This window comes from Podarcis liolepis, assembly GCF_965112155.1.
Source record: "Podarcis liolepis genome assembly, chromosome: 5".
NCBI lineage: Eukaryota > Metazoa > Chordata > Lepidosauria > Squamata > Lacertidae > Podarcis > Podarcis liolepis.
Genome location: NC_139556.1, coordinates 79,406,823 through 79,426,541, shown reverse-complemented (window position 1 = coordinate 79,426,541; position 19,719 = coordinate 79,406,823). Strand labels below are relative to the sequence as shown.

At 43.0% G+C, this 19,719-nt stretch overlaps 1 protein-coding gene across 1 annotated transcript; it reads left to right on the top strand.

The window, feature by feature from the left end:
* Window positions 1-602: 602 nt before the first annotated feature.
* On the top strand, window positions 603-10,238 carry CLRN1 (clarin 1). Its single transcript, XM_083504602.1, has 3 exons — window positions 603-987; window positions 7,319-7,495; window positions 8,671-10,238. The coding sequence occupies exons 1-3, from the start codon at window positions 735-737 to the stop codon at window positions 8,934-8,936; spliced, it is 696 nt and encodes a 231-aa protein (XP_083360728.1). The 5' UTR covers window positions 603-734; the 3' UTR covers window positions 8,937-10,238.
* The last annotated feature ends 9,481 nt before the right edge of the window (window positions 10,239-19,719 follow it).

The following is a 19,719-nucleotide window of genomic DNA, read 5'->3' as shown; positions in this document are numbered from 1 at the left end:
GGTACCTCGGGTTACATACGCTTCAGGTTACATACGCTTCAGGTTACATACACTTCAGGTTACATACGCTTCAGGTTACAGACTCTGCTAACCCAGAAATAGTGCATCAGGTTAAGCACTGTGCTTCAGGATGAGAACAGAAATCGTGCTCCGGCGGCGCGGCAGCAGCAGGAGGCCCCATTAGCTAAAGTGGTGCTTCAGGTTAAGAACAGTTTCAGGTTAAGTACAGACCTCCGGAACAAATTAAGTACTTAACCTGAGGTACCACTGTAGATGATAGATAGATTAGATAGATAGATAGATAGATAGATAGATAGATAGATAGATAGATGATAGATAGATATTGATAGATGATAATAGATAGATAGGTAGGTAGGTAGATAGATGATAGATAGATGATAGATAGATAGATGATAGATAGATGATAGATAGATAATCTATATCTGTACTGATATCTCCCAAATGAAACCTTGCACAACTTCTTTGCAAAGTTGGTAACTTAATTGGAGAGCCATGTCTGTTTCTGGAATTTTCAGCTCACCCAATCAGACAAAGGGCTGTTTAGAAAAAAAGGGGGGGGAGGCATTCATCAAATTACACTGAGGGTTCCATCTGTTATCTTAAACCTTTGTTCTCAAGTGACACAGAGAGGAGATGGTGCAAAACACACTTTGCTAAAGGTTTTATTTGAGGCTGCATTTTCCAGGTTGTTTGTATGCCATCCAGGATTATATATGCCAGCCCAACAGAAGAAAGTGTTATTCTGTGTTGCTGGCGTGCTAAGTTTTGCTTGTGCTCTCAGTATTGCAGCAGCCATCGGAACTCAGCTGTGGCTCAGAGGAAGAATACTCTGCAAAACTGGAGCGCTGCTTGTCAATGCTACCGGCCAAGAATTAGAGAAGTTTATTGGTGAAATTCAGTATGGACTTTTCTATGGGGAGAGGGTTAGACAATGCGGGCTCGGAGGGAGACCTTTTCGGTTTTCATGTAAGTAACAATGACATCTGAATTATTTAATGCTTTAGTCCATGCTATCGTGGTCCGACAGATACGTACATGAGCATTCTCCTGTTTCTTGCAAAAGATGCGCTAGTGGGAGATGTGAAATTATGTCATCGTAATATACATCATGTGCTTCTTCTATCAACATGTATTTACTGTTATAATAGCTTGCTAGTTGAAGGAGCAGTCAGATCCTGTGCATGTCTTCTTGGGAGTAAGGCCCACAGAGTTCTGTAGGATTTCCTTTCAAGAAAGCTTGCATGGCATCACAGCCTTAATTTTTCAAACTCTTTTCCAATACTGTGCTTTGGTGTCTCTTTTAATTATTGTTGTTACGTTATTAATTCTTATTGAATTATTGTCATTTTAATATTGTCATTTTAATATTAATGAAATGAGCGGGAAGGAACGAGAACTATTGTAAATACTTGTTTATGTTCTGGATATGCAGACTGTGAGAAATCAACAGTCCAATCCTCTGCATGTTTACTCAAAAGTAAGTCAATTGAGTCTACTGGGACTTATTCAGCAGCTAAAAATCTAAATGCCAGAGTCCAATCTTATACAGGTGTACTCAGAAGCAAGTCCAGTCGAAATCCAATGAGCTTACTTCTAAGTAAGCGTGCATAGGAATACAGCCTCACTTGCTCGACAAATCATTATTATCCAGGATTGGCAACTGCAGAGTTGCATAGGATGAGAGTTTTGCAGTTCATCTGTTTACCTTCCAGGAGTAAATAATGTTAAAATGGTCAGTCATGCACTTGATTTATGCATAGCACCACATTAAAAAGAAATAATGGTTATCTGGAGAAGAGTTCATAATATGCCACCTAACATTTATTTTCTTACCAGAAACAATTTGCAAGTAATCTGCAGAGAAACATTGTGGCTTGTGTGAGTCATTTCTGGTGTACGTCCTGAACTGCAGACATGAAAATGATTGACTGTGCAGAGGAAGTAGACCAAATTCATTTTGGATATTATTGAGAATTGCTTCATCTAATTGCATTCTATAGTAGGCTTTAGCAGTTCTTGAGACCTCTCTGAAAATCCTGCTTATCACTGCTTCCCGCTCCTGTCACCCTGTAGGAATTCTCAGAATGACTTGCTAAAGAATCTAGGAAGCACTAACCAAACTTTGTTTATTAAGATGGTGGAGCTGGAAGAATGCTTAAGACATAGTCCATTCCCATGAGTTAGTGCACATAGTATTATGAGAACAGTCTGTATGGAGGCTTGGACTCCTCATGTACCCTCTTCCTTCCTCTGGCATGATTGCAAGTTGCTCAGAAGCTTTCGCTTCCATTCCAAATTAATCATATGTTGGCACATCGTCTGAACCCTATATTGTGCCTAATCTTAATAGTTAATGGTAAGAAGTTGGCATCATAAAACATAGCTTGAAATTGGCTCGATTCCACTAACCGCAGTTAAGTTAGAAGACAGTTTACCAGGTGCAGGTAATGCAGTTTCGAAAGAAAAGCTTCTGAATTTCCCCTAACACCTAAATCAGAGGGGGGAACTCAACCCACAATCTAAACCAGGGGTCCCCAAACTAAAGCCCTTCGGGCCAGATAAGGCCCAAGGGACTCGTTTATCCGGCCCGCAGCAATCCTCGCCACCAGCTCTCACTGCCCGCTCTTACAAGCGCTGCGTGGCTGCCCACTTCCGGGTCGGAGGAGCACCGGAAATAGCTTGTGCGCATGCGCAAGCATTATTTGCACATGCGCAAGCATTATTTGCACATGCACAAGCATTATTTGCGGTGCACATCCTGGTCGGAGGAGGCCCGTGCACATGCGCACGAGCTATTTCCGGTGCTCCTCCGACCCAGAAGTGTGCCGGAAATAGCGTGTGCGCACACGTATGGGCACGTGCTCCCCTGCCCTCCAGCCCACCTCGTGATTGGCACTGGAGACACCGGTCCGAGACGCAGTAGGTTTGCTGACCCCTGATCTAAACAGATGGCAGTCGAGAGCTTGAACATTTGAACACTGTGGAAGCTATTCTTCATTGAAAATATATTGTTGGAACATATTCTTATTCCCACCCCCACCCCCAAATGCTATGAAATATCCATTCCATGTGAGGGTTTTGCAAAGGGAGGTAAGTTGATCTGGTGCAGTTGGCATGCCGTAACTGTCCTGCCCTGTCCCGCATGTCCCCACTTCATGCATGTTCTCACCTGGGAACATGTGTGATGAATGCCAGGTGAAAAACCATGAGGAAGCTGGGTTGCATCAGTCTACTTCCTGGCACACCACGAGAGTAATGCGAATAGACCTCCCCGGGCAATTGTTTGCAGCCTTGTTTAGATAACATATCCACCCACAATCAAAGCAAAAAGGAGGGCGGGTATGGGGTCATTCCCACTGGTCCACTCAAACACTCTACACATTGATCAGTTTACCTGCACAGAGAGCAGATACATTCAAGTTCCACACATAAAGATGACTTGATCAACACACAGAAATCAGTGGCGAGTCAGAAGCACGACTCAATTCTGCCCACTCGCCCCATATCGATTGTACAGTACTTGTGTCATCTGCCTTTTATGATGGAAAAAGGAGTTTGCAATTATCTATTTGGCACCAGAGCAGAGCTCTGTGATTAATCCGGGGACAGAGAAAAGTAATGTCAGTCTGAAATAATAATCATATTTACTTTGAATGAACTTTTTTATTATTTTTTTACTGGATGAACATACACCTAGATGGAATTTATTAATGTTATATAATGTCCAGTAGCTTAAAGGCAGCTGCTTCCAATACAAGATTCAGTCTGCTGTGTAATTACTAGGGAACATTGGCTGTTGTTCACTGCCTTTGCTGCAATCCACAAGGAAACTCTCTCCCTAAATGGCTATAAATGTCTTAGGAAATGTTACCATTTACAGTAGATGTGTTTGCATTTTAATGCATTGATGCACAGCATGGCAAGGCTAAGAAGAAAGGATTAAATCATCTGCCTTGTTTTAGTCCTGCGTTTGCGCCCATTAAATGCTCTCCCTGTTGGCCGCTATATCTCTTTTAATTGTAAAATGAATTTGCTCTGCCTGTAAAACCCATTCAGGCTCAGGAAAGCCTTCTGCTTCATTTACTCTGGCTCTTGTCTGTTTCTGGGTCAGCGGTTCATTTTCTAAAGGCCACTGGCATGCAGATTCAATGCTTATAATGAAGGTCTGTCTTCTCTTCCAGGGCAACATTGCTGCTGCATTAATTTTATCTGGTAGTCACCTATAAAAGTTTAATGATATGTAAAAAGTTCTGAATGTCGCTATTGAGGGAAACAGCCTGCACGACCCAGTGTTGTGTGTGGCATGGCAATAAGCATGACAAAAGCTGCTTCTGATACACAGTGGTACCTCGGGTTAAGAACTTAATTTTTTCTGGAGGTTCGTTCTTAACCTGAAACTGTTCTTAACCTGAGGTACCACTTTAGCTAATGGGACCTCCCACTGCCGCCGTGCCAGCACCGCATGATTTCTGTTCTCATCCTGAAGCAAAGTTCTTAACCCAAGGTACTATTTCTGGGTTAGTGGACTCTGTAACCTGAAGCATCTGTAACCTGAAGTGTCTGTAACTCGAGGTACCACTGTATATAAAACCAAATCTGTGCTGGAAAGAAACAAACTCAATCTTGCATCAAGGAAAAATGAAATTTGCAAGCTGTGTAAACAGTTCACGTTTTTGCACAATGTGCCCTTGCATGTGCCTACTCACAAGTGAGCACCATTGTGTTTTATGATGCTTACTTCCTAGTAGGTGTGTTTAGGACTGCAACCTTACCATGCAATCCTATGCACGTCTACTCAGAAATAAGCCACGTTGCGACCACGTACTAGTGACGAACAGAGGAAACAAGCTATGTAAGAGAATAGTGTCCTTTCTCAAGTTGTTTGTCGGCAGGATTTACATCCCACCTCTCATCATACATGAGTAATAATAATAATAATAATAATAATAATAATAATAATAATAATAAATTATTTATATCCCACCCATCTGTCTGGGTTTCCCCAGCCACTCTCTGCAGCTTCCAGCAAAATATTAAAATACAATAATTCATCAAATATTAAAAGCTTCCCTAAAAAGGGCTACTTTCAGCTGTATTCTAAAAGTCAGATAGTTGTTTATTTATTTGACATCTGGTGGGAGGGCATTCCATAGGGCGGGCACCACTACCGAGAAGGCCCTCTGCATATAGGCCCTATAACTTCGCTTCTTGCAGTGAGGGAACCGCCAGAAGGCCCTCGGCATTGAACCTCAGTGTCCAGGCAGAATGATAGGGGTGGAGACACTCCTTCATGTATACTGGGCCAAGGCCATTCAGGGCTTTAAAGGTCAGCACCAACACTTTGAATTGTGCCTGGAAAGGTACTGGGAGCCTATGAACTTGCAGCAGGACACAACAATGCAAAATACAATGCACAGTAAAAACAACAATACATTAAGGGTCATATCCAGTACTGGATGAAGGGAGTCGTGCCCATGCAACATTTCCCCATCCTCTCCTCTCCCTGTGCAACCCCAAAATCTGCTTCGGAGGGTCCTTCACTTTTGAAGGTGTATGTGGGGCTGCAGCAGGGAGCGCGAGGAGGGCGAAGTTCCATCACTCACGTCTGTTGCACTAGTGGAACAGCAGGGTTGGATATAATCCTATATTTTAAATTACAACTATCTCCAACTCTAAAGTACATAGCCAAGTATTTATCAGGTACATAATGGCTCTTTCAGAATTTTATTTATTTGTTTGTTTTAATTTAATTTGTCTAGGCCTGGTGGAAAAGGAAAGCTTTTAGCTGGGGCCAAAAAGTAATCAAAGTTGTTCCCAGCCAAACCTCAGAGGGTAGAGTGTGCCATGACCACTGAGGTGTTATTGCTTAGAAGTCCCACTGACAAACAACAGATCTCATAATCTACTGCAGCTGACCTTATATAGGATTATACCTGAGATGCCCCTTCAAATACCTGGGTCTAAGCCATTTGAGCCTTTATACTAACACTTTGAACTTGGCCCAGTGACATGTTTTTTTACAAGCTTACCGTATTTTAATGAACTTTGCTGTCATCGTCATCAACATTTCTTATTTTACAAATATGAAAACCTACAAAACAAAAACCAAAAGTTGAAATTATCTGTGCTTTTCTACTGTCTGCTAGAACCAACTCCTGTCTCAAAGAATTAAAAAACAACACAACCTGAGAGTCTCTTTTTGAAATATTTTTTTTTTATGTTTGTAATTAATGTACAGTACATAGTCTTTCAATTTCCCATTGACTAATTGCAACCACTGAGCAAGAAGGAAGCAATGGTCATATTACAAATAATCAACGAATTGAATTGGATTGAATCAAGCAATGTTGGATGGCTCTGATATGCCGACTGCATTGCCTGCCACAAACCCACTTGCTAGCAATTTACATTTTACATGGTAGATAAAATTTATTTGAAGTGCCTACAGAGCTTTTTCTCAGCATGTTCTAACCACAGCAAGGCAGTTCAAAGGAGTATTAGCACTGGCTTAATCATACCCCCATGGAGTGGGAGCATTTACTCTGCATTCAATGATTCATTCTGATATACGGTATCTGCTGTCACTAAACTGTGTAGAAATATTTGAAAATCGCCCTGTGGTAGCAAGCCTAGTTCGCAATCTACTCTGAATACTTTAAACATTTATGTATAGAATAGGTTACCATATTTAATGGGGCTGGGCCAAAACAGAGACACGCTTTGGGAGCTGGGAAGTATAAACCACCACCACACCAATGATTCCTATGAAACATTCACCACCTTTCGCTTCCTAGAAAGGGCACATTTCCTTCATTTTGATCAGGTGTGTGTCAGCTGACCCTGGAAGGCCAATCCTTGGCCATCCAAGCCTTAGTCAAACTTGCTTGTTGCACTCGGCCTGTTACCACACCGACTCAAGTCTATTCCTAAACCCAGGCAAGAATTTCTTGGTCTTGACCCAATATTGAAACTGGATGTTTTATGAGCCCTTATTTAACTACCCTGCCTTCCAGAATATCACCGTAAACCTAACTTGCAAGGATCATTCTGATACTTTTGCTTCTCAGAAAATTCTTATGTATTGGGCCATAAATGTAGACATTGGGTCTTGCTATTATTTCTTTGTTAAGTGTTTTTGAACAGTTCTTCTCACCTTATCAGTTTCTTCCATCTCCCAATGATAAGTATGTTTCATGGCATCGGGGTCCTGTTTTTCAGAGATGACAACTTTGCCTGATTTCCGCAGTAATTCCATTCTCTGTCTTTTGTTCTTTTGTGTGTGTGTTTGTTTTTTTAGTTTTTCCAGATTTGTTCAAAGTTATCCCTGCGAGTATCCATGTGAGTGTTATCCTCTTCTCTTTGGCGTTGTTAGTGTTTGCTCTGATTGAGACTGGGTTCTTCATGTACAACGCATTCGGCAAACCCGAAACACTGCATGGTCCGCTAGGGCTATACCTGTGGAGCTTCATCTCATGTAAGTGTTCCAAATGTAATGCCGTGGTTATGTTTGTCAGAGCCTGGGATGAAAGAGTGGTTAAGCAAAGTATCCCTTACATTTTGTGGGCTCTTGTGGGCCAGCTTTGACTGAAGGGCGGGACAACCCATCTGTCAATCATCTGGCATCACAACCCCAGATGACTGGCACCTGTCAAAGTCCCTTGCACAGTGCTTCCCAAGTGCCTAACCGCCAGCTGGCTGCTGGGTGATTGGGAACAATAGTGCAAGGAGATTTGCCAGCATATGTTCAGCAGAGGGTTGGCAAAGCTACTCTCTGCAGGGGTCTTCTGCTCAGTTGCATTGCCCATGAAAAACCCAGTTGTGCAGCTGATTCAGCCATGTCTCTATGTGCCTCACATTTGATATCACCTGTGATGTCAGGTGTGGGGCAGGTGGGTGTGGTTTGGTAGAACGTCCTCATGGGTCAAATTGGGACACGTGCTGGGTTTAAATTGGCCCATAGTCTGGAGGTTCCCTGCCCCTGCCTTGCATTTTGCCTGTTTTCACCTCTTAACACTGAAATATAAACCCAACTAGGGAAATTTCCTCCCATCATTTTGATGTGATTTCTTCTCATTGCACTCCCATTTGAGGCAATCTGGTTACCTACCACATTAGGTATTAGTGGGTAGCACTGTGGTCTAAACCACAGAGCCTTGGCCTTGCCGATCAGAAGGTCGGTGGTTCGAATCCCTGCGACAGGGTGAGCTCCCATTGTTCAGTCCCAGCTCCTGCCCACCTAGCGGTTCGAAAGCAAGTCAAGTGCAAGTAAATAAATAGGTACCGTTCCAGCGGAAAGGTAAACGGCATTTCCGTGTGCTGCTCTGGTTCACCAGAAGTGGCTTAGTCGTGCTAGCCACATGACCCGGAAGCTGTCTGTGGACAAACGCCGACTCCCTCGGCCTATAGAGCAAGATAAGCGCACAACCCCAGAGTCGTCTGTGTCTGGACCTAACGGTCAGGGGTACCTTTCCCTTTTTTACCACGTTAGTTATTGGAGTAAACCACGGTGCACCCCACAGAAGAGATATACAAAGTGGGGTGCTGCTTTGTAACTACTGAAATGCAAAGAAAACAGAAATACTGCCCCGTTGTGCAAAGGTCCGTTAGAAAACTGTCAAAATGCTAATTTTGGATTTTCTTCTTTTTCAGTTTCTTGTGGCTGCCTCATCATGATACTCTTTTCATCAGAAGTGAAAATCCACCACCTCTCAGAGAAAATAGCTAATTATAAAGAAGGGAGCTTTATTTTTAAAACTCACAGTGAGCAATTTGCAAATTCATTCTGGATCATTCTGGTGTGCTCATTGGTACACATTCTGAACATTTTGCTAATACGCCTTGCTGGATTTGAGTTTCCTTTTTCAAAGTCGAAAGATTCAGAGACAGCAAATGGAGCAGTCGATCTAATGTACTAGACAGGTTTTGAACCATGTTTAATGAAAATGGTTCATCATGACCTTTTCCCCCAAGACACCAAATGTAAATGGGTTTAAAGGCTGTTTTTTAAAAAACAAACAAACAAACAAACAAACAAACAAACAAACATGTATTTGTATATTGTGAGCCAGAGACATTTACAGAGATATACCAGCACAAAAAAGGAATTAAATAATATCAATAAGTTATGTGGCTTGCAGTAGGTGATAACTTGTCACTAAGAAGGTATTGAGTTGGTTTAGATGTAATGTCAAACAAGGGTTTGTGATAACTGTAGTTTAGATTCCTAATGAAGTTGTGTGTTCCAGATACAGAGATAACTCGTGTGGGATTCCTTTTCTCTCACCTTTCCTGATAATCCCTGGGTGCTTTCCCAAACAACCTCAAAGGTTGAGCATCATCTCAAACCATGATTTGTTGGTTCGGATGCAATGCCAAGCTGGTTTGCACAAACTGAGATGTGCAAGCTGTCTCTAAACCATGGCTTGCAGACCCTGTTATCAGATCCTAGTTTGCCGGCCACTCACAAACAATGGTTTGCCCAATGGCATTTGTTTGGACATCATGGCAAACCATTGTTTGGCATTATGTCCAAACCATCCCATTGTTTTCTTCCAAGATCTAGAACCCTAGAGGAATGTAATGTTGCTGAAATAGTGCGATAAAAGCAAAAACTCAAAACTTAGACAGCCATTTCAGTAGAAGAGGACAGCATGTGCTTTCCTCTCATGCAAAGAAGATGGTGTTCTAGAAGTATTATTCTTAAAAATCTGTGTATCGGGACAAGAATAAGAACTTGACTTCTCCCCTAGAAAATTGGAATAAGGGCTCCTTCATGAAAAGGCACTAACTTTAAAAGAAACTGTATTGGCAGCAACCAAGTTAAATTTTAGTCACAGAAAAAGAGTTGTATTCACAGGAGGACCCCTTCTACGAGCTCACCTCATGTTCCACGAATGGAAGCTCCTTCCATTCACAGAGTGGAAAGGTTGGGTGCCAGCCTATATTTTTTACTTATATGGAGTGGATTTAGATGCAAATTCCTGGTTTGCAAACTTTACCAAAGATGCTGCTCAGTGTGTTTAATATCAAGTATTTGAAGAGCTGATTCCAAACGTAGCACCTAAAATCTAATCTAACATTGTGGCGTTTTTGTTCTCGTTTTGTAATGCTTTTGTTTTGTTTTTCACTTTTATAAGCTTCAGTTTTAGAAATAGAGGTCTGATCCTCCTGGTGTGCAAAGTGGTACTTCAGACAATAAATACATTCTTCCCCTCGTTCTTCCATAGCACTTTCAAGTGATTGTCAAGGGGAGACATGGCATGAAGAGAAAGAGAAGAAGAAAACTAATCTGTGCAGGAATTTCTTATAACTTACTCCAGCCTTCCGCAGCCTGCTGCTCTGCAGCTGTTTTAAACTACAGCCCCAGCCAACAGGGTCATGATTAGAGTGATAAGAGTTGTAGTCAAAGCATTTAGTAGGCAAAAGGGTGAGAATGACTGGTTTATTCAGTACTTTATCGCTACATTTGGTATTTCTGAGTAACAAAACATTCTGCCCATAACATCATGGGAATGTAAACATAAGAATAGCCCGCTTGATCAAGCTAATGGTACTTCTAGTCTAGCATTCTCTTCTCGCAGTGTCTAGCCAGATACTTCGCCTCTTCTGTTTCTTCTATTTCCTGTGTAATAAACAAAATCTACACTTATTCCCTTTTGGGGGACACAAGAGCCCTTATAGAGTCCTTTGTAGGTTCTCCATTGGTAGGAGAAAATAACAGAGGCCAACCAGAGAATATTGAGAAGCAAAGCAGCTAGTAAGCCTGATCTTTATTAAAGCTATTGCAACAGGGTGCTCCCCTCACACGCAGGAAAGGAGGAAGACCCAGGACCAAGGTGTGCCACCCCTTCATACATCATACATAACCCAAGACAACCCCCCACAAACATCATACCTACATCACAGAAAAGGCGATCTACAACAGAAATTTGAATGTTGTTTTTCCTGTCTGTCAGGTTATCTGATAATGCCTTATCTGATTGCCTTTCCTGGTAGTCTGGCCATTCCTTTGAAATGGTGATTTCCCAATTCCTGAGACAATGGGAAGGTTCCCTCACCCCCTCCCTCCTTGCAGAGAAAACAGTTTGGTCAGTTTGGGAGTCAAAATGGTTTCAAGGTGGTCTTCCTGTGCTACTCCAGACATGTGGTCCACATGTATGTGCTTGGTTGGTACATTTATTATATATAAAAGACCTTATTTTTTTTAATTTCACCTGCAATTGGCATTGCTCCCAGTATGTGTATAGGTAGCAAAATATATGCACAGCCACATATTCCCATATCATAGCATCCTTTTCTTCGGACACGTCAAGGCAGGAGTCGAGAGCAAGTCAGCAATAACTCACCAAGTGTCAGTGAAGTTAACAGATAGTTCAAAGAAACCAAACGGCTCAGGCCTACTGATCACAGCAACTCTTCCCAGCTGGTCTTGCCCCAGTGAGGCAGTTGTGAGAACTGCCTTCCCACTAACAGCAGAATGCAAGGGGTGCCTCTGTGGTCATCATTTCTCCCCCTCCCCCGCCAGTACCACCAGAGAAGTGAGGAGAAGTTATTATGGCAGATTCCGGGTTCTGGCGAGACCTTATGAGAGCCCTGCAAAATGTTGCGAGACCACCACGAGATTTTGCGGAGCCTCTGGACACCTCCGTGAGATCTCATGGGGCTCCTGTGAGATCTTGCCAAAACCTGGAAGCCGTAGCCCCATGACCCTGGTAAGTGAGGCTTCATTGGGGGTGGCCAGTGTGCACACAGGGCAGTACCTTATTGTTTTGCCTCAGGCAGTGGAGTGGGATGAGCCAAGTTCAGGGGTAGTTCCCTATAGGTAAAGGCAAAGGTACCCCTGACCGTTAGGTCCAGTCGCAGACGACTCTGAAGTTGCGGTGCTCATCTCGCTCTATAGGCCGAGGGAGCCGGAGTTTGTCTGCAGACAACTTCCGGGTTATGTGGCCAGCATGACTAAGCCGCTTCTTGCGAACCAGAGCAGCGCACAGAAATGCCGTTTACCTTCCTGCCAGAGTGGTACCTATTTATCTACTTGCACTTGACATGCTTTCGAACTGCTAGGTAGGCAGGAGCTGGGACCGAGCAACGGGAGCTCACCCCATTGTGGGGATTCGAACCGCCGACCTTCTGATCAGCAAGCCCTAGGCTCTGTGGTTTAGACCACAGCGCCACCCACATCTCTTAGTTCCCTCTGTAACTTTAGGCTGGACTATTGCAATGCACACTATAGTTCCCTATAGTCCAGTTTAAAGTTACTGAGGCCTGCACCACAGTGGCCAAGCTATCCCTGTCAAGGCATGGCTGTAGCTGATGCACCAGGTGAAGCAGGAATAAAGCACTCTTGGGCACTCAAAGCTGGAGCCAACTTTGACCGCTTCAGCAGATGCAGGTTGTATTCTGCAAAAGATTATTCCACCACAAAAATCTGAGCTGAAGTTTGAAACGGCAGTCCCGTTGAAACTTGTTCAGGCGGAAGATGCTACATAAATGTAAATTGATAGTACCTATTTGAAACAATTGTTTACTTATTACTGCATAGCTTGGTGTGAGCTCGACAGGGAAAGTGTTGACATTTCCACAGAAACCGAGGGGAAGGCACTAATTCCACGAATGACTTTCTAGCTAACTTTCTAGCAGAGACTGAGCTAGTAGGCACCCTTGGTTCTGGCCTGCCATGAAGCTACAAATCCAACTTCTGACAGAAAATTGCTCGGAGACAGGAGATTCTGAGGACCTTCTATGACATAAAATGGTAAGAAAAAGGAGCAAAACAAAAGGGATAAAAAAGGAGAGCAAGTCTAGCAATACAGGAAGTTTGCATAGCTGTTGTATGGAAACCGCTCCAGAGGGACATAGGACAAGCTAATTCATGAGAAAGGGTGTGGAGGAATATAATACAGTACATTCAGACCAGGGAAATCTGAGAATCAAAGCACTCTGAAGGGAATTGGGGTCTCCTAACAACTCTCAGCACTTCTAACTACATTCCCCAGGATTCTTTGGGGGAAGCCATGACTGTTTAAAGTGGTAAGATACTGCTTTAAATGTACAGTAGTACCTCGGGTTAAGTACTTAATTCGTTCCGGAGGTCCGTACTTAACCTGAAACTGTTCTTAACCTGAAGCACCACTTTAGCTAATGGGGCCTGCTGCTGCTGCGCCACCGGAGCACGATTTCTGTTCTCATTCTGAAGCAAAGTTCTTAACCTGAAGCACTATTTCTGGGTTAGCGGAGTCTGTAACCCAAAGCATATGTCACCCGAAGCGTATGTAACCCGAGGTACCACTGTGTAGTGCAAATGGGGCCTGACACAGAATTTATTATTGATAGCTTAAAATACACCTTCCCCCTGTGATGATATTATTATTATTATTATTATTATTATTATTATTATTATTATTACTATTATTATTATTATTACTATTATACATTGCAGTTTTGATGATTAAATAAGAGTCTATGTTCATCAGTACTGAGTTTTTGGTTCATTGGGCTGTCTGAGAAACTTAAGCCTATGTACCATAACAAAAGAGTGGGCATATTATGTACCAGTCTCAAAAAATAAAATAAAAAAATCACCACCTTGCACTCCTGAAGGAGCATAACAGGCTTCACAGGAAATAGGGAGCAGAGGAACTTAGCTGTCCCCAAGAAGTTAATTTCTTTGTTTAGAGGATTTCTGGGCCCCTCCAGATGATATTTTTATTCAGCGTTCATCCTGGTTTACTTACACAAAGATTACATGGTGCTTAGACTATGCCTGGTCTTCACTGACCATTCCTTCTGACTAGGGTTGCCAGTCAGGCGCCTCCCAGGCCCTGAGATTTTAAGGCCCAAACCTGAGGCCTAGGAGCTGGTCCTGGTGATATCATTAAGCACAGAACATTAAGCATTAACCACAGTGCAGCACCTAGAAAGGAAGAACAAAGGACCTTGCAACCTGCGCTTGTGGTGAAGTGTTTTTGCTAACGGCTGGTGTTAATGATATAATTGCCAGTCAGTAATGTACGCATTTAATTTCCTTCTGACCTCACTGTCTACAGGGCCACCCCTCTCACCAACACGTATGCCATTAGACAATTTGTTACATTTTAAGGTGCCACAAGACATTCTTGTTTGTTCAGAAAAAAGAAAAGGCATTTAAGATGTTCATAGGAATACATAACATTGACATCAACGTACAAGATCAAATATCTGTCACATAAGACAATGGCAGAAGTCAGAGGGGGTACTAGCACAAAGGAGATTAACCTTCCCAGTCTCTGCTCAACAGAAACACACACACACAAAATTTATTCCCCAAGCCTTGGGTTCAAGACATGGGATGTGATGGGAGTTGTAGTCCACCAAAGTAAAAATTACAAGGACCTTCTGTTCACACCAAGAACAGACCTTTCCAAACTTCTGTTTTACACAGAGACATAATTTATGCTCTAAACTCTGTGCTGAAGACACGGTGGGTGGGTACCAAGAACACTACTTTGCTAGCAGAATTCCCTTTGTGAATCAATATAGATCTGTCTTCAATCCACATTTTAGTTTGGGAAACTCTTCCATAATTATTAAACACATACCACTGCACTCTTTTCCACATCCAGTGATTTTATACCCAATTACGAACATCTGACAAAGAATCTCTGGTTATTCCACTAACAATAACTAACTTCTGACTGAATATATTGTTCTTCTGGGGCTTAGAGTTGGCAGGGGAAGTGATAGCAAAGTTATTTAGGTATGGTCACATCAGGCAACAGTCTCTTTTGCTAAAGTAAAGTCAGGTTCAGAAGAAAGTAGCTTGACATAGCCAAGATATGTCCAGGTTCATGGCATACTTTATCAGGACCATGGAAAGCTCCCACTGTGCTCTTCTGGCTGTAGCTCTGCCCCAAGTGTGAGAGATGTTGCATTAGTAAAGTGCTGAAGCCATCTAGAAAGCTGCGAAGGCCTGACCTGAGATCAGTCCATTAACCATGCAGAGGAATTCAATGTTGCACGCTTCTGATCATTCTGTCAGCACAAGCATTTCTGCTTGCCAGACAGAATGACCCCCCCACTCTCTTCCCACTGTGTTCCAGGGATTCTGCTCACCCTCCAGAGCAGATTTGGGGGAGGCGCAGGGGACTCACAGAGAGAGGAGAGGGGGGAGAGCCCTGCTGTGCAAGAGGGAGCCCTTGCTCTGGCTTCTACTAGTGCACCGGGCTGGCTGAATCCAGGCCACAGTTTACCAAAATGTGGGAACACAGCCAATACGTCTCTTCATAATGAAAGTAAAAGGAGCAGTATTTGTCAGGTGAAGAAGAAGAAGAAGAAGAAGAAGAAGAAGAAGAAGAAGAAGAAGAGGAGGAGGAGGAGGAGGAGGAGGAGTTTGGACTTGATATCCTGCCTTTCACTCCCCTTAAGGAGTCCCAAGCAGCTAACAATCTTCTTTCCCTTCCTCCCCCACAACAAACACTCTGTGAAGTGAGTGAGGCTGAGTTCACCAGATTACGAGTCCACCGTTCTTTTTTTAAAAAAAAAACAACTTTTTTTATTCAAAATTAAAACAAAACATATTATCCAGAAACATATCATTCTTATTTTTTCCCCATTTTTCCTCCCTCCCCCTCCCTCCCCCCACAAAACCCACCCACCCCCACCCCCCAACTTCCCTCAGTTCCAGTCTTTGATTTCTCTAAAAATGCAGTTTTCTGCATGTTACACAGTTGTATAGATCCTCAAACTATTTAGCTGATTATTATCAATAAAAAGTTTGTGAATGTTTATTCAAAGCCAGCCAAGGAGTCCAGTTTGCTTTGTTGCGTCTTCAAATACTTTGTAAAGGGTTCCCATTCATCTTTAAAGTCACAGTTAATGAGTCGTCAGCCTTCTGTGATATATTGGCTCCTAAACAGAGCTGAAAGTAGCCAAACTTTTCAGATGCACAGTTCAAATTAAGATCTCTAAATTGAATTATTGTAGATATAAATAAAATTCAGCTCAGTGTTCCATGTTCACCTAGGGTGAGAAAAAGAAGAAAGGATAGCTTTATTCTGACATTCATAATTATGTAACACAAGAACATAAAAAATAGCCTGGTGGATCAGGCCCACAGACCATCTAGTCCAGCACCCTGTTCTCACAGTGGCCAACTAGATGAGTAAAATGAGACCTATCCTTCTTTGCATCTGGTCACTCTATATGTAGTTGGGATGTTAAATACTCACCTCTAAATAATAACCTCTGATCACCTCTGCTTCACCGATGTAAAGTTATAAGGAAAAAATGAAGTTATGTCACACGAAACTGCTCCATATTTCATGAAAGAGCTTTCCAGAGAACCTCGGTGAATGACAAATTCCCGCTTTAAAATTAATTCAAAGAAAGCTATTTTGGGCTCCTTTCACAGTTTGCTCAAATATCGGCCTGCTCTCTTTCACAGTCCAAACCCCTCTCTTTTGCATGTCACGCTCGACTCTCGACTCCCAAGTCCCAGAAGTGTTCTTTTATCACTCCAGTTCCCATGAAATCTCATTATAGTCCGCAGCAGTTAACAGTTTATGTCATTGCTCACTGCAGCAACTGTTCTTAAATGTGCTGTTCCTGCAGAGAATGCTGTGAGCTATTCTTTCAAGGGCAATTACAGGCCAATTAATAAATAAAAGCACTTTAGTTTGTTTTGAAGTTGCTTGGTGCTGCTTATGAGGCCCAATGCAAGGATGGGAGCAAGTTCAGGGGAGAATCAGTCAGCAGGAAGGCTTTCCCTCCCTGGTTCTCTTTTGCTGGTGACATAAGAATATAAGAAGAGGCCTGTTCAGTCAGGCCAATGGCCCATCTAGTCCACCATCTTGTTCTCACAGTGGCCAACCAGAAGCCTGTGAGGAAGCCCAAAACCAGGACCTGGACACAACAGCAGTCTCCTCACTCATCTCCCATGAATTTGTCTAAACCTCATTTAAAACCATCCAAGTTGGGGGCTGTCGCTACATCTTGCAGCAGCAAATTCTATATAGGTTAAATATGCATTGTGTGAAGAAGTGGCTCTGTATGCAGGATGTCTCTAAGGCCATATTAATAACTTCTCCTGAAGCCAGGCTCTGAAACCACAAGTAAGTCCACTAGAACCATAGGACACTTGCAAGATGTGGAAGAAGTTAAGCAACCGTTCTTTCCAGTGCTCTCACTTTTTTGTGACGTGTTTCCTCTTTTATGGTGATGCATTCATGCTCACCCTAAATGGAGATTGTGTTGCATCATCTGTTTGGATGCCCTTTTTATAAAGAGCCAAGTGAGAAACGTATTTACAAAATTATAATTAAAGTATCAGAGCCTAGAAAATCAGCTAGGCCTTTTTATCTCCTTTTTAATATATGTGTGTGTGTGTTAAATATAATACATGTGTGTATATAGGGATGCGGGTGGCGCTGTGGTATGAACCACAGAGCTTAGAGCTTGCTGATCAGAAGGTCAGTGGTTCAAATCCCTGTGACGGGGTGAGCTCCCGTTGTTCAGTCCCAGCTCCTGCCAACCTAGCAGTTCAAAAGCACGTCAAGTGCAAGTAGATAAATAGGTACATCTCTGGCGGGAAGGTAAACGGCATTTCCGTTTGCTGCTATGGTTTGCCAGAAGCAGCTTAGTCATGCTGGCCACATGGCCTGGAAGCTGTCTGTGGACAAACCCTGGCTCCCTCGGCCAGTAAAGCGAGATGAGCGCACAACCCCAGAGTCGTCTGCGACTGGACTTAACAGTCAGGGGTCCCTTTACCTTTACCTTATGTGTGTATATATTAGTGCCTTTTTAATATATGTGTGTAAACATACACACACAAAAGAGCTCTGTTTGCTGAAAATCTTAGAAATAAATAATGAGATAGTTTGCTGCTCCTTATTTTGGAGACCAGGTTATATATACTTTCCAGAGCCCTCCACACTGTTGGTTCTGGGTGTGGATATATTCTGCAAAATGTCATTGGTGCAGTAATACTGCATGAGTGGTGGGCTTACCCTGGACGGTCTGCACATCATACTGCTTTGTTAGTTGTTCCACGATGCTTCCTTGGTGTTGCTGCATTATTTCCATCTGGAGGGACACTTCTGTGCTACAGTGCATCCAAGGTGAAACAAAGCATCCCAGAACTTTAGCATACCCTTCAACTGTCCCACTTTGAGCAGGACATTCTGGAATTACAGAACCTACCCTGGCTTTTGATGGGATCCCGGGATGTTCTGTTTTGGCTCTCATGAGAGTGTGGCACCAAAAGGCAGCCATTTGGGAGGGGCTGTGCTCTCATGTGAATCACATGACTCTTGCGAGAGCACAGCTCCCCAAAATGGGCATCCTGGTTTTCCTCTGCAGGATGTTGGAGGGTATACATTTGTGGTATGAAAAGCAATAGGCTTTCAATAGGAAGCTGCAGGATATGCACTGCCTGGAAATGAAGCAGTATATCTGCCCCCAAGCTTCTGCAGGTGCAAAAGCAAGATTGCATATAACTCTTCCAACCCATTAACCACAAAGTACAGTAAAAAGGAAGCCTGGTGTCAGGAGTCCAGTCCCTGGCTTGATCACACAGTAAGCGTAGTTAATTAAAAAGGATTATTTATTGTCAAAACAAACAGATAGCTCCAGAAGGCTCTAATACAGCCTCCGGCATCATCAATCAAGATGACCCTTCTGAAGACTCCTTCCAGTTTCTACAGAAGATATTAAACTTTCACACCTTGCATCTGTTGCTTTGTTTCCAGTCTAACAGCCCTCCCCTTAGCGACTGTTAGGAGGGATTGGATCAGCTCCAATCTCTTCCCGTTCTGACAGACTCCTTCCTTCTCTGTTTGAACTCCCCAAGAGATTTGTCTGGTTTCCCACCCACTCTCAGTCATTCCCTTATCAACCAGCATTCCAAGGGACAGGGCAGTTGGCACAAGCCAATGTTCATCCTGCATGCCAGTTAACCCTCTCTGCTCCTGGCTGCTTTCTTCAGTTGGCTGCAAACCTTCACTGGAAGCTGGCTCATTCCTGACACCTGGAGGGACCATTTGTCCTTTCAAATGTGCCATATTCAAGCATGCATGTTCCCACCCATCCCCAATAAAGAGAACTGCGATGCCAAGCGTGCTGAAACTGCAGCTGCAATCCTGCAGTGTTCAGCAATCCACACAGACAGAGCCAGTCTTAACACACCAAAGCTAAGCTAAAGAATAAATGAGAAAGAATAAGCTAATTCCTGAAACCGAAACGGCTGTGCTGACCACAGTTTAGTGTGTATACCATGTAGAAGACATAGTCGCCCACTGCTATCAACAAGCAGCACTAGGTGCCAATAAACTGGTGTCCATCAAAGATCAAGTGCCTTTCTTCAGTGTAAGTGTCTCGCTTACGGAGCGTAACACGGCCTTACCTTTACAAAGTTATATGAGAGTTTACAGAAAGGAGATCTTCATGAAAAGTATTTGTCCTTTGGCCATTTCATTTAAGAACAAGATCTCGTTCTCATTCTGCTCCACTAGGCATCCTGCTATCATCTTCAGCGGAATCAAGCATGAGCCTTAAAACGCATCACCATTCCGTCCGGTGACTTGAAAGCAACCTGTCAGTCTTCCGGCGCTGCATCAAGGCCCATGCCTTCAATTATTAAATAATTCTGATTTCCCTGAAATAGATATGTAATTGCAGCCTGTTTTTATATAAATCTGTGTCTTAAATTAAACATTCATGCTGTAT

Bases quoted from the DNA above. Each gene is read 5' to 3' on its own strand.
- CLRN1 (XM_083504602.1), top strand. From the start codon at position 735: ATGCCAGCCCAACAGAAGAAAGTGTTATTCTGTGTTGCTGGCGTGCTA. The intron at 988-7,318 runs GTAAGTAACAAT...TTGTTTTTTTAG, and splicing joins GAGACCTTTTCGGTTTTCAT to TTTTTCCAGATTTGTTCAAA. The intron at 7,496-8,670 runs GTAAGTGTTCCA...CTTCTTTTTCAG, and splicing joins CCTGTGGAGCTTCATCTCAT to TTTCTTGTGGCTGCCTCATC.